Source organism: Desmodus rotundus, chromosome 4 (assembly GCF_022682495.2).
Source record: "Desmodus rotundus isolate HL8 chromosome 4, HLdesRot8A.1, whole genome shotgun sequence".
NCBI classification, from domain to species: Eukaryota; Metazoa; Chordata; class Mammalia; order Chiroptera; family Phyllostomidae; genus Desmodus; species Desmodus rotundus.
In genome coordinates, this window is record NC_071390.1 from 100,516,312 (window position 1) to 100,534,673 (window position 18,362).

Genomic DNA, 18,362 nt, shown 5'->3' on the forward strand with positions numbered 1-18,362 from the left:
CTAAGAGACCTTCAGGCCTAACTCGGGCCCCAATGCGCTAAGCCCACACATTTGAAATGTAATTTCCAATGGCTACACGCAGCCGTTATGGGAACATACAGAACATGTAGATTCAAATGTGGAAGGAACTTGAATTTTGCCCCTTCTCTCTGTTTATTGCATGAAGCTAGTTATCCTGTCTCTTGAATGAAAACTTGGGCAAAGCCATGAGTTTTCTGGTCACTTCAGGTAGTAAAAAGTCCTACAACCACTTCTAGTCACTAAGTATAGTCTCAGTTCATTCTCCCCAAATCCTCATACCTTCAAACTGGACTGAAAGCTGAGCCTTCTGCCTGTGACCCCTCCACCCCCACAGCTCGTGTTTGTCTCAGGTCCATATGAAGCCACAGTCGGGAAGGGAACATATTTGGCTCCTCTCTTTATCTTCTGCCTTGTGCATCTACTGGAACAACTTGTCACACGGGGGTGACCTGGAACATATTTTAGCCAGTGAAGGGCCCGAGGAGGCCCGGGGCTCCCAGTGTTCTCCCAGGCTTCTGTCCTGACCCCAGGGGCACTGGTGAGGGAGGGATCCTCCCAAGGGCTACAGAGTGGGGCAGGCCTGCAAAGGCCAGGCAGGTAACCCAGAGTGGGCCAGGAGGGGGCTTTGTCACACTTCAGGAATTAGGGCGCAGAGTGGCCAGATCTTGAGTTTTCAAGAAAAGCAGGGAAATCTAGGTTATTATGTAAAATTAGCCAGTTCTAAAATGCTTTAATTTAAAACACATTTTTAATGATGATTCGGCCAAACCAAAACCATCTGTGGCTGGAGGTGGCTTCAGTTTGCAACTCTGGGTTAAAGGTTTCGGTGGATGGCGGTATGAAAGCAAAGCCACCACCTCCCCCGCCCCCAGTTGTCAGATTCCACATTCAGAACCTGAAGATGAGGCTGGTTTGGGGGCTGCCTCTACCCTGGGCTGACTGGTTTCAGACGCTCATTTAGAAGGAGGGTGTGACCTTCTACTGAGAGTTGAGTCTGGGTGACTAAGATCTGTATCTGCTCTTGAAGGAGGTAAGAGTTCATGGGGTGAGATTTTATGTTCACCAACAACACAAGGGGAGGAAAGAAGGCAGGGTGTGCACTTAATACAGGTACGCACACACCTTGTGTACGCGTGTCCGTGTGTGCACGTATTGGAAGGGTATGAGTATGGAATGGTTCAGCTCGAAGCTGAAAACTGGAATCCAGAAGTTTCAGAGTTGCTTTCATTTTCATTTATTTCCATTTGGAGAGGCAAGAAAGAACGTTAAATATGATAAATCTAGAGAGAAGTGAAACGGAGGTACTTTTCTCTCCTGAGGATGTCCATGGTGTTGTCAAGAGAGACGAACAAGTTGCAGGGTCCTGTGCGAGATGACTTGGTTTCCGTAAAGGCAACAACAAAAACTACAGATCCCAAATAGCTGTTGACCAGGGCGTTGGCTTCTGTGTGTGAGCCAGAGCACCGTGCAGTGGGTCCCCCTTGGGCAGTAACATTGCTTACCTCTGTTTCACTTGTATTGCGTTACTTGTTTTGGGAAGCGTGCACTCCTGTTGTTGTCCGAAAGCAATAATTAAGGAAAAATCTTAAATACAATTACATAAGCACCTGCCTACAAGACTGGCAATAATCCAAACTATAGAGCCATTTCATTCCCCCCCAAAATTATTTTTGTCAATTACACAGCTATAAGTGTTCACTGTAGAAAACTCAGCGAGCGCTCAAGGGTAAAAAAGGAAAAAATTTGACAGCACTAGCTTAGTACCACACATTAACATTCTCGCGCACATCCTGGCCACTTTCAGCTCCTAAGGACAGCTAGCCCTGCCCACATGCCAGACCCTGTGGTGACACTGGGGGACTTCAGCTCTAATTCTCGCCCAGGTCAGGATGTGGCGATTCACTGGCCTCTTCCCTCGGAGACCCTGGGTCGGTGGAGCTGAATGGGACCTGGGACTCGGAATTAAATGGGCCCCCTGGGAAATCCTGATGCAGGTGCTTTTTGGATCAGAGGTGTTAGCAAGCTGTAGGCCATCCACAGAGAAGTGAATTGCTCAGTGTCACCTAGCCCACGAGGCAGAGCCCAGACTGCAGACTGCCCCCCACCCCGAGGGCTCTCCCCAAGGAGCTCCTGCAGCCTTCCTCATGCCGACAGATGTTACTATTTTCTTACATCTGTAGTTTAAAAATCCTGTCAGCAGGCGACAGGCCTAATGCACAGAGGCATTAACCAGACTCCCAGCCTGACCCGAGCCTGCTCCTGTGGGTAAAGCATGCATTCCCTCTGCAGGCCACCCTTGTGGGGGGCTCTCTCCCCAGAAAGGGCCTCACCACGGCAGCATCACCCTGCGTGCTGAGCACGCTGGCCTCCACGGAGGCCTCTGGGAGCAGGAGCTGCTCAGTCTGTCACCATGCCAACCCTGCTGCAACCTTTAGGTGCACTGAGGGGACACCAGGAAGGTCAGAGTTGGGGAAGCGAGACCCGGAGAGGTGAAGGGCCCACCTGAAGTTTCCTACCAGCTTTGTTTCGGGTTCAGGCTTTTAGGAAAAGGAAGAGGATGGGCAGCCCTGGGCAAAGTTTCTCTAGGAACAGGGCCTGCGGGAAATGGGGCTGTTGCCAACATCAGAGCTGGGGTTGCCCCAGCATCCCTGCTCCTTGTTTCAGGCAGGCACAGAGGCACTGGGTGCCAGGGCAGCAGTGGCTTCCCCAGTCCTGATGCCACTCCCAGAGCGGGGAGGCAAGGATGGGCATCTCAGGCCTCGGGAAGGCTTAGGGAGCCCTTAGCAAGCACCTGATACACACCAGGCTAGGCCCTGGCTGGACCAGACCCCCAGGCATAAGGAGGGTTCAGCCCAGCAGGGGGACAGACAAACTAAATGGCAAATACAATACAAAAAGAGACAGTGTGTGCACAGGGACTTCTGGTGTATCTGAGTCTCCTGGCAGTGAGGGAAAGGTAAGCTGTGCCCTGAAGGCAAAGAGGAACAGAACAGTTGTAGGCAAAGATAACAGAGTGCAGAGAACAGCAGCTGGAGGAAGGGCTTTGAGTTCAAAGACCTGAGGCTGGGGCTCAGTAGCTGAAAGGGAGCGACTGTGATGACGTCGGTGGGGTGGTGGCACAGGAGTCAGGTCATGAAGGGCTCTGAACTTTTATCCTGAGAGTGGCGGGGAGCCACTGAAAAGTCTCACAGAGGGACTGTGCAACTCAGAGCTGCTTTTGCAGAAAGGTTACCCTGCTGTGTGGAGGGAAGAGGGAGTCCGGTTAGGTGCCATCTTGTCGAGGTGGGAGACACAGAGGACAGGAAGGAGCAGAGTCCCACAGGAGGCTTTCCTTCATGGGTCTGGGCAGGATGGGGGTGGGGGGGGGGGAACGAGAGGGAGGGAGGCAGATGGATTATAAAGTGAGAGGTACTCTAACATTTTGGCTCCAAGATGCTGAAAAGGCCTCATTTAGGTGGGATACAACTGGTGGGCAACCTCATAAATGACTGGGCTGGGTCATGAGTTACCATTACATTTTTTAAACGCGAGAAATAAGTTCATTTTTTATTTTACATTTTACAGTGCATAATAAGTTCACTTTACAGAATATAATAATAGCATGGCTAACTTATACAGCATTCACCATGTGCCAGGCGAGCTGAAGTGCAAGCGGAAATCTGCCTAAAGCCGAAGAGCTTAACTGCACCCCATCCTGCCGTGCTCTGCCTCGCCTTTTTGTTACTTTCTTAACTGTGGTAAGATACACACAACATAAAATTTAACATCTGAACCATTTTTAAGTATATAGTTCCCTAGTGGTACGTGCATTCACATTGTGGCACAGCCGATGTCCAGAGCTCTTTTCACCTTGCAAAACCGAAACTCCATACCCACCAAACACTAACTCCCATTCCCACCTCCCTGTTCTTCCTGGCACCCACCATTGTGTTTCCTGTGTCTGTGAACCTGACTACCCCAGGCACCTCATCTGAGTGGAATCATACAGCATCTGTCATGTTGTGACAGACTTATTTTACTTCATATAATGTCCTGAAAGTTCATCCATGTTCTGGCATGTGTTAGAATGTCCCTTTTCGAGGCTGAGTAATATTCCATTGTATGGATACCACGTTTTGTTATCCATTCATCTGTTGGTGAACACTCTGGTTGGTTTCACTTGTGGCTGCTGTGAGTGGTGCTCCCGCTGCCTCCTTTGGGTGGCTCCACCCTGGGGACACACTGTGGGACCTGGGGCACATAGTAAGTGTTCAGTGAAGAAGTGTCACCCTCACTGTGGCCATCTCTGGGAGAGGTTCTCACCTGTTGGCTCATCCCACCCTCAGCAGCCCTGAGGCTCCCCACCTTCTCCTGGGCCTGGTGCTCCGGTCCCCCCAACCTGCCTCAGTCTCTGTCAGCCTTCACATTCACACGGAACAGACTTTTCACCGTCATTTGTCTCTCAGCACAGACTGCCATGTGTACGCACCTGTCTGCCCTCCATACTGAGGGCACATCAGGGCCAGGTCACCAGCGGAGTCACTTGCCTCCATAAGTGATCACCCAAAGATATCGGGGTGGGTGCAGCTGTGGCCTCAAGCCCCAGAACCTCCAGCAGCAAAAGCAGAGTTTTCTCAGAGTGACCATTCTCATGTTCGTTTTTCACATTCCTTGGTTCAGAGCACTGGACTGGGAGTCCACACACCCAGTCTTTCATCTTACTCTGCGCCAGCCCATTTTGTGGATGCAGACAAGCCCCTCCCCTTGGTAAAATGCAGGAGTTCGCCAGATGGTCTCACAATGCTCCCCTGAGCTCTGGTTTTCATCCTGCTCCTCAGTCCACATTCATTTATCCTCCTGTCCCTCCATCAGCCAATGACTTTATTTTTTCATCTTTATTAGTGTTTCTTCTCATTTCAATGTGCTGTGTTTGCTCGTGGAAAAATTTTCAGTGTAGGGCTTAGAAAGCAAATGTCCCTTTTATAAGGTCCTCTAGACCAGTGGTTTTCACCGGAGATGTGGGGGCAGACATTTGGGAAGGTCTGGAGACGTCTCACAGCCTGGCAGTGCTAATACCGGCATCTGTGGGACCGAGGCCAGGGCTGCTGCTCAACATGCTACAGTGCACAGGACGGCTCCCCCCACGAAGAACGAGCCGGCCTGTGGTGATAGTGCCGGGGTGGAGAAACCCCGTTCCAGATGTTAATGCGGTTAATATTTGCATGTACATGTTTCAACAAATGTCTATGAACATAAAAAGATAAATGTATTTTCATGACTGAAATGGGCCCTAATTGCTCTTGGCTTTGTTCCTTTGATGATATTGGCACTGACATTTCAGTAAGTTAACAGGCCACCACTAGAATCAGATTGCCTACATTTGAACCACTTAGTAGCTGTATGACCTAACCCCTTTGTGCCTCAGTTTCTTCATCTGTAAACTAGGGCTTAGAACAGTCCCTATTTCACAGCATCAGCACAGTGTTGGCCGTTTATTATTCGTGTCCTTTGCATTTGCGGGGACGGAGGGAAAGGCATTCGTATGCCCACTGCCCAGATGAGGAAACCGAGAGTCAGGGTCAGGCAGTGACTTCATGCAGCTGCCCAGTACGTCAGTGGCGGGTAGAGACTGGGACCAGTGCTGGTCCAGGGCTCGATCCAGCTTATTCAGCACTTCTGTTAAAAGTGAATGTTTTATTAATTTCTTTGCTTTAGTCTGATTTGTTTTGGAGGAAGTGGGGGCAGGTCCAGAAGAAGGGAGGGCGCTGGCTCTATGCTATGGGGTGGCAGAAGGACTGTGCTGCCAGCCCCCCAGCCCTCTCTGCCTGAGTCACCCCGAGTTTCCTATCTCCCCACCCCCTCCCCACTGAAGTTGGCCTGGCCCTCCACTAGGCTGTGGGCAGCCCCTGCCTTATCTCCAGACGTCTGTTATCTGCACACCCATCTGTGGACAAATGGCCAGCTGGCTGGCTCCTGGTCACCCCCCCCGGAGGGGGGCCCTCCTCTTAGGCCTGTGTCTGACAGTTTGGGCTGGAGCCCAAGGTGGGGGGGGTCTCACAGTGGAGGAGGCCCAGCTTGGTCCCACCCCATGGGACTTTCTACCCCAGAACCACGCTGCTCGGACATTCCACTCCCTGCACAGGAACCCAGGCCAGGCAACAGGATGTCCCACCAGCCCTGCACTCATGTGGTTTTACAGCAGGCTTTCCCATTGAGCAGATGGGGCAACTGAGGCTCAGACAGGGCATGTGACTTGTCACAGGGCAGCACACAGCAGCAAGGCAGTGGCATTGCTGGGGAGGGGGGACCAGGTCCCCACCTCCTTTCCTGGCCTCTGAAAAGGACAGCCCCCAGGCCCCTTCCAGGCCCCACTCTGCCTGGAAGCCATGTCCTGGGACACAGTCCCTTCTCTTCTTGGGGCCTTGGTTTCCCCATTTCTCACACAGAGACAAAGTGAGGGAGAGTAATGGGCCTGCTGTTCACTCCCAGGAGGCCAGAAAAGCAAGGGGCAGTGGGTGGAGTGTGGGGAGTGCTGAGGCAGAGGTGCTCTGAGTTCTCCCTGCCTGGGGTCAGGTCCCGCCGTTCCGCTGACTCTTGGAAGAACCTGAGGCAATCACTTGCCCTCCCTCTCTGTGCCTTGGCTTCCATATGTGACAAGTGGGAAAGTAAGGGCCTTTACCTTATAGTATTGTTGTGGGGATTAAATGAGTTCATCGACATAAAGCACTTAGAATAGTGCTTGGCACCTAGTGAGTACTCATAACTAAATGTGAGTAACTGAACTGTTATTTTTATTAATAGTATAGTAGGAAAATACAGTAATAGTGCCAGGTTGGCTGTGTGAGCTTGGGCAACTGACTTAAGATCTCTGAGCCTCTGTTTTCTCACCTATAAAATGGGATTAGGGACAGTGTGTCTTTGAGGCTCTGGAGAAGGGCTTGGTACAGAGCACGGTGAAATGGCCAGGGTGGGGCAGGGGGCCGCCAGGGACCTGCAGGGAGAGGTGTCGGCCTGGAGGATGGAGACAGCCTGTGGGCCTTTGTTTACAGAGCCCGTCTCTCCCCTGATGGATGCAGCCAGCAGAAGTCTGTTTGCAAGTTCCTCCTGGAAACATGAATCAAATCTGTTTGGAGAACACGTGCACTCCTCTGTCAAACATTCTGCCCGAGCTGCGGCCACAGAGCCCCGCAGAGCCGAGAGTGGAGCGCGTCCCAGATTGTCCCCAGAGACAGAGCACAGGCCAGAAGACCACACCCCCGGCCAGGCCTGGGAGGACAGCCTAGGCTCTGTGACCTTCAAGGCAGACACCCTCCCTGGCCTCAAGGAGCTCTCTAGATAGCAAGATAAGACAGGACTCCACCAAAAACCAAAGGGAGAGATAAGGACCCATCTGCTTCCACTCTTGACCCCTCTGATCTTCTGCAGCAGCACCAGCGGGATCCTTTAAACATGTAAACTTCATCAGCTCTCTCCTGCTCACAACCCTCCAGTGGCTTCCTTTGCAGATGGGCAAAGATGAGAGTCCTTAAAAATGGCCTCCAAGGCCCCATGGGATCCCGACCGTGCCAGTCGCTGGCTGGGAGCTCAGCTGACAGCACCTCCAACCTCTAGCAGACTGGTTTTCCTCCAGCCACACAAGTAGGCCGACCGCACAGCTGGCCCAGCTATGCCCACCCTGCTCCTGTCTGCCCCAGAGGCCTCCCTGACCACCCTGCTGTTCTTCCTTGATGGCCCCTATCAAATCTGGGATTGTGTGTGTATTTCTGTTTTCACCTTTCAGTCGGGAGCTCCACAGGGTGGGGACAGCATCTGTTTTATACATTGGCCCTCCCCGAAGCCCTTGGCATGATGCTTGCCACAGGCAAGGCTCTGAACAGATATTTCTTCAGTGAATTAATGACTGACCATGAGGAGGGTTGATCTCAGAAGGACACTGGGCTGAGGGCAGCTGGAGGGATGGTGGCATGGTGAGGTAATGAGCCTGAGGGCTGCCATTCAGCCACATTGGCTGAGTCATTTTGTCACAGGTGGGCAAAGGTAACCAGGTTCTTGGTGATCTGGACAAAGAATTGAACCAAACACACTGAGTTTATAGCAGAGAACATGGCAGCAGGCCAACTCCAAGCAGAGATTGACCTCATGGGCTGGAGGGACTCTAATCTTATAGGGCGGATCCTTCCTGGCTAGTTTTGGCGGGCTTTTATTGCGCATGTGCAAGTAGTTGTATTACTTTATAGCTACTGTGCATGTGGTCTCCCATGGTTTTCCTTGATTGGCCACTGGAGAAGGGGTCACACAGTGTTTCCAAATGGACCCCCCCTTCTCCTGGGGTCCCCCTGTACTAGGTTCATCTTGCCTGCCACCAGGGAATTATAGCTCTCAGTGTCAGAGATTGGTAAAAAGGAAAGGAATTATTTATTCAAAAGTTATATAGACTTAAGAGTAATGACTTAATGTCTTCATTAAGATCCCAAAGTCCTTTAACACACCCACAAACACACACAGTCCATCCTTCCCCCCTTTGCCTGGTCTGGGGTACCGTATCTCTGGAAAAGAAATAGAAGTCTGTGGCTCAGGTAGCCCCTGGTTCTTCTCAGTAATCCGTGCTTGGCTGGTAGGTCTCCCTTGGTTCCCAGCACCATCAGCTGTGTCACCAGGATCTCCAGTTCTTAATCCAAAACCACATGGCACCTTCCCATGGCCCACCAGCAAGAGCCCTTTCACCCCTTTCCTTCCTGCAGCGTCTCTCCCGCATTCTTCCAAACTGCTAAGAGAGAGCTCTGCGTCACTGCTACCTCTTGCTTTCCAGCTTCCTAAGCTGTGTGGCAAAGGAAGACCCAAAGCCACATAGTTCCCCCCTACTAAAGCTGTGTGGTTCCTCTTGTCATGGCTGTTGTGCCTGGGTTTAAATCCCAGCACCAATCTTCCTCTGCAGCCCCATTTCCAACTCTTCCCACAACCAGTTACACCTGCCAGCATCCCGTATTTTTCCAGATTTGCTGGGCTGCCATAGTAAGTCCAGGCAGGGATGGCCCCATGGCAGAGCCAGTCATCTCCAAGCTCTCACACAGGCTCTGTAACCAGAGGGAGTTGCCTCCCAGTTACATCCTGGGTGGAAGTCACTCCCATCTCCCTGGCTCAAAGCATGGCCACAGTATTTAATATATCCATGAAACCGGTTAAAGGTTATAGATACGTTAAATAACCATGCCAGAGGTTAGCTGCAAAACTGTTGCTATGCAAAGCAGCTCTCAATGGCTCTGCTCCATGTGTCCCATCCCCCAGTTCAGACATGTGGGGGTGAGGACATCACACACACACACACACACACACACACACACACACACACACACACTCTTCCTAGACACCCTGAGTTCTGGACCCCATTACAAATCCCTATTTGGGGGCCCTCTGGCTGCACCCTGTATGAAGATGTCTAAACCTGATCTTTACATAGAAACTCATGGGCCATTAGCTATTTATTTCGGTGTGAGTAGTTTCTTTCCATTTTAGCAGAAACACTCATTATCCACAAGAGTAAAATAATCCCTAGAGTTGATTATTTGGCGACATGAATCAAGGGTGCTCATTTTCAGTCTCTTCATCACTACCATCAAAGAAGACGTTTTAACTCAGCGCAGAGGTATACACAAGCATCAAAGGCGACGATTTAACAAGTCAACACTACGTCTTCATCTTACCAAGGGCGGGAGGAAGGGAAGGGCCGGCTCTCGGTCCCCCGGGAGCGCAAACTGCCCAGCCCCACTCCGCCGTCACCCTCAGTCCCCCAGAATGTCTGGCTGCTGTGAGCCCCTAGCTAGACGGCTGAAGACCGCGAGGGGTGCAGCCCATTCGGGCCCAGACGCCGCCCTGCGCCGCTGGAATACCTCCCCCACGGCTTCCGACACTGGCGAGCGGGCCGCAGGTCCCCGCCCCATCCTCGGTGACGTCACGGCTACGCCCGGGGCGCGCAGGGAGGCGGGGCCGCCTGGGCCTTTGCCGCCAGAGGTCCGCTGGCTGCGGGTGCAGCGCAGCTCAGCTTACTTAGCAGGGTCTCGCAGCTGTCGCCGTGGCCGCCTCCGCCTCCACCGCTGCACCATGGCTTTCGTAACCAGGCAGTTCGTGCGCACCGTATCCTCTACGTCCACAGCTTCAGCCTCGGCGAAGAAAATCGTCGTCAAGCACGTGGCGGTCATCGGCGGCGGGCTGATGGGCGCCGGCATTGCCCAGGTGAGCAGCCCAGCGGCAGCGCAGGTCGCTTTGCTGCCCACCTGAGATGAGAGCGCTGGAGGGAGCGACCTGGTGGGGTGTCTTGCAGAGAGGCTGGGGTCCACGGGAGAGCCGGGGAATTTCCACCCCGCTTCTGCCCCGTGTAGTTGAAACGTTTCGGGTCTGGGCCTGTGAGTGTTCATGCCCCAAAGATCCACTGTCTTGGGGCTCAGCCCGTTTCCTAGTGTCTAAGTTCCAGCCGCCCCCAGGGCCCGATGAGGGCTGGGTGGAGCGTGTTGGTGAATGCACCTTGGAACTGAGACTTGCAGAGAGAAGATAGTGTTGTCTGTGTCCGAGGTTGAGACGTAACGTGCTTGCTTGCTTCTTGGCTTACACCCAAATTGCTTCCAGCGACCAGGGATTTTTTAGAATCATATAATCTTTGTGAGAGGAGTTTTCTGCTCTCCTAAATGTTCTCCTTTTAACCCCCCCGTGTGTTTCCTTTGCTTACTGGATTACAAATAATAATAATAGTTACCACTTTTGTAGAGCTTTGTAAAGTTACCTAATCTGCTCCAGAGGCCCTGTGAGTCCACCGAAGGCTGTGAACACAACGTTGACCTTTCACCCAGTGCCCTCTGTGCTGAAACCTGCACAATTTAAGGACTTGGAGAAGTGGGAGGGGAAGATAAAGCGCAGGCGGGAGGGCCTCCAATCTCAGTATACCTCTTCAAGATTGCCCTGTACCAGCCAAGCTGTGGCTCAAGGTCAGTTGTACAATTGATTACCCGGATACTGTGATACTTGTCTCATTTATTTTTAGCAAATTCCAGCTCATACTGGAGAACCTTGATTTTCACATCCTAGTTGATTATATTAGCATTTCAGCCCTTTGCACCTTGTAATGTTGAAGGGGAGACTAATTTTTCTTAGTGGAGACTCAGATGCATTGGATACAGTCATGAAAGAGTTTATTTTTCAATGTCCTTCCAGTCAAGCCCACATTTCTATGCTTGATCTTTTAAAAATCTTTTACTATTAAATATCGTAATTTTCCTGTCCCTGTGAACTTTTTGCAACATATTAATTTGATTGCTTTTTTTCCTAAAATCAGTATTTCACTAAGATTTTATCCTTCTAACTTTTTACAATTTTCCATGTTTCTGGACATACGTTGCCCATTTTATTGTGTGGATGCTTTGGCTGCTAGGTTATGGTGTTTCCCTAATTTTTGTCTGCAAGGGATGTGAGGAGTAAGTCCCTTTAATATAAGCCCAAACATTATACTGCATTTTAGTATATAGAAATTTTAGCTTAAGTGCACTTGTATTCCCTTGCTCCACCAAAAACCTTCCACAGTGTGAGCGTGAGATTTGTTGTGGGAAAGTAAAAAATAATGTATTTGTTTAAAAACATTTAAACAGCATTTTAAAAAGTTTTTTTTTTTTAATGTATTGATTTTTAGGAAGGGAGAGAGAGAGAAACATCCGTTTGTTGTTCCACTCATTTATTCATGCATTCATTGGTTGCTTCTTATATGTGCCCTGACTTGGGGATCGAACCTCTCAACCTTGGCATATGGGGACAACACTCTTAACCAACTGAGCTATCCAGCCAGGGTTTAAACAACATTGTAAGGACAAGATATTAGGGCCTTAAGCCTCCAGTACCAATATAGGAGATGGGTCCAGACGCTATTGTTGATGCTGCCTTGGAGACATCAATGAAAGAGATTAAAAACCAAGTAGAAAGCAGTATTTAAGGTTGCTCAGTTCTTGGAATGCTGTATCCATTATTGGTTGGAAAAAGGTGTTGTGTTGCACAAAAAGGCCCAGAGGTGACACCTAATAAAATTATGGGTATGGTGTTGGAGCTTTCATATGAGAAAGGAGGGAGGAGACTGACATTGATAGGAACACAGACTTGTGGATCAAATCCTTGAGTAGTTGGACCAGGGAGTGCCTTTTGAAACTTGCGGAGGAATAAGAGAGAGCTGTTTACCCCGCAGGTTGGGAATATAATGGAACTGTCATTCCGAAAGTTGATAAAGACCAGAAGTCTAAAAAGCGGACAAGTGGTGGAAATTGTTGCTGTTGAGCTAGGCCTGTAACGTTTAGATGGAGAGTATGGGTTGTGATTCTGTCCATCTCGCTTAATGCTGAAGGCCAGTGCCAGCTGATACTGCAGTTTGTCCAGGGACCTCTGAAAAGACGGAAGGCACTTCCTGGTCTCTCCCTATTGTATTGTTAATCCTCATAAAACAAGAACAAACTAGCATGTAAGGTAGGCTGCTAATTCAGCTTTTGCTTCACTCTCCTGAACTTTCTGAAATAGTTTTAATTTTAATCAAGGTGTAGTTCTGTTTAAAAATCTTAATTTTTAAAAATTTATCATTTTTGCCATATGGTCCAGTTGGTGCTGAGTAGGATGGAAAAAAAAATTCAGCAGATTTTGTGGGAGCCTGACGCATTTCTTGAGCAATTAAGCAATTTAAGACTAGTGAGGTCTGTGCTTTAATTACAGTTGATCAGAGCACAGGTTATGTGTACATGTGTATTCTCCAAGAGTATCTACTTTGCCTGTCATTGCTTTTTTGTTTGTCTAAAATTTTAAAAAATTGCTTAGGCTGCAGGTTAATATTTAAGTAAGGTTAACCTGTTTTTTGTGTTTGCCCATTATACACTTCTGACTTGTTTCTAATTGCCAATTTGTCATCAGCTGGATACTTAGGCTGGCAAAGAGACTTACAGTATCAAATGACCCTTGAGTGGGGATTAGGTTGTGTTTTGCTTTATAAAGGAGGGAAAAAAAGAGCCCAGAGAACTTGTAGTGTTGGTTAAGTTACTGGTGAGGAGTGGTGAGCTCCGTGGGTATGGCCTTTCAGAGGCTGAATTTCGGTTGGGTTCTTCTCTCCCCAAGTGTGTTTTATCCTTCCTCCCTTCCTCCCTTTCTTTTTTTCTTAAAAAGCAAAGAGTGCTCATTTCTTCTGGGGAGAGCACCTTAGGCTGTTAAAACAAAAGAGGGGGCAACATTCTAAGCTACAGATGAACATTTGCCTGACATTTGCGACGCTTCATAAGGACTCAGGTGACCCAAAAGCATCTCCTCAGCCACTGAATTTGTTTACCCCTCACTTTTCTCTGCCCTCAGCTCTGAACTTTCTGATGCCGAATAGAAGAGGGATCAGAGTTGTTCGTACGTTTCACTTTTTCCTCTGTTTTACAGTGAATTCTTATCTGTTGGAATTTGCTTGAAAACCTAGCAGTGGCCTGGGAGAAGTTTTGAGCTCACAGAAGACTGGCACAATCTCTCTTTTGACTCTTCTTAGGGGAGGGGTATTTTTACTCCCAGGTGTTAACTTCCTCCTCGAGGGTATGGGGTGTGTTTGGCTTAGGTGCTTCCCTCAGTTCCTGTATTGTCGCTCACTTCTTGATTGGGCTGTTTGCTGCTCTTTGTGATATACTGGGGCAGTAAGCCAGCATCTGTCAGCATGTTACTGTTTGGACTTGGAGTGGGGCTGACGGGCATGAAAAGAATGCCGTGGAATACCTTTGGACATGGTAGAGCAGAGATGGCCCCTCAGGTTTGGAGTTTTTTCTGCCATGTGCTAGATCTAGCCTCACCGCTGTCTGTCTCCTGCTTGAGTTTCTAATTTCCTTCCCTTGCCCTTGTCACTTCTCTCCCTTTCTGCCTTAGGCACACCCCTCCCTGCCCAGCTTTCCTGGAACCACAGGAAGATAAAGCTGCTGCTCTCTGTTGTGTGTCTGGTGAGCGGTGGTCTAATGCTTGAAAGTGAGCCTGCTGTGAGCTGCCTGCTGGAGTTTGGATCCCCGCCCTTCCTTTCCTGGCTGTGGGAGCCTTGGGCCAGTGGGCCAGTCCTTTAACCCTTCTCTGCCTCTATCCCTTATCTGGGAATTAGGATACTTGTTTCACTGTGTTTTGCGAGTTAAATGAGCTAAGTGCTTAGAGTCATACTAATGTGTTCAGTGGTGACTATTCAATAAATACTTTTATATAGCTCCATCAAATCTCCTCTGGTGATGACTCTTATTTTAGATTATCCTAACAGTCTTGAAAGATATTTGATAGGGGAGATAAGGGGGAGCTCAAACAATTCTAAAGATCTCAAGACTAATTATGTGGATTGTTGGGAAAAATCTTAGTGCTCCATCGGGGTGTCCAACCTTTTGGTGTCTCTGGGCCACACTGGAAGAAGAGTTGTCTTGGGCCATCCATTAAATACACAAACACTAATGAAACCTGATGAGCAAAAAAAAAAAAAGGGTTTAAGTAAATTTACAGTTTTGTGTTGGGCTGCATCATAGCCGTCCTGGGCCGCATGCAGCCCATGGGCTGCCGGTTGGGCACCCCTGCTGGGGTATTACAATGAGTTCATACTCATAAAGCGTTTACAAAAGAGCCTGACACTTAAAAAAAACAACAGCTACTCTACAAATGCGATACTTTGTTCTGTTCAAAGTACTTGATGTTTCCATCATTTCATGTGACCATTATAATAATCTCTCCTGCAGAGATGGTAGTGGGGTCAAGGGTCAGAGGCAGAGCTGGGGCTGTAAGTCTGGTCTCTTAACACCTGTTCCACTGGCTTGAGATCCCAGAGGCCAAGATTGTGCCTGCACCTCTGGCTCTGCTATCTATGGGGAGCTGAGGGTGTGGCCTCCATGGACAAGGGGATCCTTCATGGCTCTCTGGAATCCACAGATACCAGCTTGACCTCTCCTCAGCTGTAGACTCAAAGTTAGAGTCACCTGCTGATCATCTCTACTTGGATGCTCAGCCGCCATCTTTCTGCCAATAGACTCGGAGTCCATTGCCAAAACTCAGTTCACCCTTTCCAGAGTTTCCTCCTTTTGTTATTGCCATTGTTGTTCTTCTAGCCACACACACTCTGGGTCGTGGTCAGGTCTGTTCTACACTGCAGATGGCTCTGAGGCTTTCCTCTATGAGGAAGGTTCTCCCCTGCTCTTTCCTTTGCAATTTCTGGGCCAGGTGTTATTACGTGGATTGTTGTGGGAGCCTCTTAATTAGTCCTTTTCACTGAAACGCCACTATCCTAACAGGCATTGCCATATTAATCTTCCTGGGGAGCAGTGTGGATTTGTAGCTCTCTCCTCTACCTAGAAAGTGTCCCCATCATAGTAACACCTTTCAGAGATTCTGAAATGTAGCTAAGACTTGATTGATGCTGTCAATGTGGCCCATTATGCCTTCTCCTTTGTAGAACTTGTGGGAGATGGGGTTGGGGGGAGAGCCCTGCGAGGGAAGTTAGCGATAATTCCTCTACGTTACCAAACCTAGATGCTTACTGAAGTTTTAAAAAATTTGTATGTTTAACAGACTTCTTATCTAAAAATAGAGGCACATTTGCTTGGCTTTGTAGAAATACTTTTTGAAATATAAAAATCTAAGTAAGTTTATATAAAGAGGCCACCAGTGAATTGAACTGTTTTAAGAACAAGCTGGTTACAGTGGTAAGTTGTGGTTGAAAGCCTCGACAGAATGCCTTTTTCTGATTGTGCAAGTTACTGAAGACAACTTGTGCTGATGGCAGTGTTTACAGTGTTGCACAACCAGGGATAATGACACACTCAGAATTGCCAGCTCTGAGAGATGTCACTGATGCATGACTTTTCTCTTCCCTGGATCAAATCACGAGAGCCCGAAGCCAGCCCTTGTTGGCAAGGCACAGGAGCTTGTGAGGCGCAGTTAGCGCGGGGGCACTGATCAGACACACTTATTCTGGGCGTCAGGAGGAAGTTGGAATTCCCGTGGGGCAGATGGCTCATGCAGCTTTGCGATTTTTCTGCGAGAGTGTGATGTTGGAGAAACACAGCCCTGCTGTAGTGTTGGGGCACGTGGGACACCTCATTGGACCGATTGACGCAGTTCTTACAAATTCACCACTCACGTCATGCCTCAGAGAAGCTACTTCCAATCTGGTGATGCGTTTGTAAAGACGTAAATTCAGTGTGCTTCCGCTTGGCGCGTCTCCTTGGCCCTGTGGCTGGACTACTCACTCGTGGCTTTGACAAGTGTGCTGTTCACTGGGTCTATTTTTATAGCTCTGAAGCACCCTGCCTAAAAATATTTCTCTCTGGTTAAGCCTGCCTTCTACCAAGGCTACAGAAGTTAGGGAGCTGAGGACATAGCCTTCAAATAAATTTTTTTCCATTGCAGATTGCTCGTCCTCAAGGTCATACAGGGTGTAGGTCACTGTCATAAAACAAGAGTTCTTCATGATTGATTTAAATTGGTCACGCGAGTTAAAGTGCCGGGAAGAGTCTTCTTCATTTATTGTAAAAATTAACAGGTGTTTGGTAGGAGGAAAAATGTTTACTTTTTGTGGTCCACTCTTCCACTGCCATCTCCTCAGAAAGTTGGGATAACTTGGGTGCATAATTCAGGAATGAGTAGGATTGGTACCCTTACATCTAAGACACATGAAATTCTTTGCTAAGTAAGAACCCGCAACACAATAGTTATGCTCACTTTGCGAGGGGAGGCCCTCAGTTACCCTGATGAAAAGAGCCCTGGACCTTGGCTTTTCCACCAGATCTGTTTGTAAGTCACCATTTCCTGAGGGCGTGCCACAGCCAGCTGGGGTTAGGTACTCAGCAGACAAGGATGAATGACATTTAGGCAGGAGCCTGCAGTAAGGGAGTAGGGGAGATGACGCTTAAACAGATGATCGTAACACATTGTGATGGGTGCAGTGGTAAGGTACGTGGGGTATTATAGGAGCATGAGGGACACCTACCTGAGGCCGAGAGGATCTTGGGGCCAGGATGTTTAGTATCTGGAGGTGATATTCAGGTTTCTTTAATCAGGCGAAGCTGGGGAGAAGGTGTGGGCAGTGCAGAGGCCTGGAGGTGAGAGAGGCAGCGGCAGATGGGGAGAGTTCCAGGCCTTGCCGTGTTGGAGTGCCGGGCAGCAGTGAATAGCGTGTCCGGAGAGGAGGTGAATGCGCACCCTGGAGGCCTTGCATGCCGTGTGTGCGAACTACTTTTTTATCTTGTGGTCACCAGGAACCACTGAAGAGTTTGATGGAGTAAGCAATAAACTACCTTTTACAGAATTACATTTAGGTAGAATAGTAGTGCCTGCCTATGATCTTAGGTGAATAATTTTTCTGCTTTAGTTCCTGTTTTTTCCTTGGTAAAATGAAGGTATTGTGTTGAATCAGAACAGAGGCCTTTGCTTTTCTTTAAATTGTAAAAGATACATATATAACAAAATTTATTGTTTTAACTATTTGGAAATACACAGTTCCGTGGCATGTAAGTACTAGCATGCTGTTGTGAAGCCGTCACGATCATTCACCTCCAGAACTCTACGGTTTGCAGAACTGAAACTCTACACCCATTAAACAGTGACTCCCCGTCTCCCAGTCCCTAGCAAGCACTGCTTTGCTTTCTGTCTCTGTGAGTGGGGCTATTCTAGGTACCTCGTACAAGCGGAATCGGACAGTATTCATCCTTTTCTGACTGGCTTATTTCACCTGATGTAATGTTTTCAGGGTTCATATGTGTTGTATCATGTGTCATAATTCCTTCCTTTTTAAAAATTATAGGTACAACTGCCAGTATAACTTCGTATTAGCATCAGATGCACAGCGTCACGGTCCAGTATTTGTACATACTGAGCAGTGATTGCCTCAGCAAGCTTAGCTGACATCTCTCACAACGATTTTGTTCTTGTGATGAAACTTTTTAAGACCCACTCTCTTACCAACTTTCAAATATACAACATAGTATTATTAACTATATAGCTGGGAGTTTGTACTTTTTAATCCCCTTCACTGCTGCCTCCCTTGCCTCTGGCATCCACCAGGCTGTCTCTGTATCCGTGTGTTTTGTTCGTTTGCTTTTCGATTCCTCATGTAAGTGAGATCATATGGTATTTCTTTCTTTGTCTAACGTGTTTCATTTACCGTAATGCCCGCAAGGTCTGTCCACGTTACAGATGGCAAGATTAGTTCTTTTTTACGCCTGGATAATATTCCCGTGTGTGTGTGCGTGTGTGCGTGCGTACACACACACTGCATTTTCTTTATCCACCCACCCATCGATGCACACGTAGGTTGCTTCCGTAGCTTGGCTGCTGTAAATAGTGCTGCAGTGAACATGGAGGTG

The 18,362-nt window shown here is 48.7% G+C and overlaps 1 protein-coding gene across 1 annotated transcript in view; it reads left to right on the forward strand.

The window, feature by feature from the left end:
- Positions 1-9,982: 9,982 nt before the first annotated feature.
- Positions 9,983-18,362, forward strand: part of HADH (hydroxyacyl-CoA dehydrogenase) — a 52,642-nt gene continuing 44,262 nt past the window's right edge. Inside the window, exon 1 of the mRNA XM_024551194.4 lies at positions 9,983-10,230. Within this exon, the coding sequence (XP_024406962.1) occupies positions 10,099-10,230 (132 nt within the window). The 5' untranslated portion in view covers positions 9,983-10,098. The remainder of the gene's footprint in view (positions 10,231-18,362) is intronic.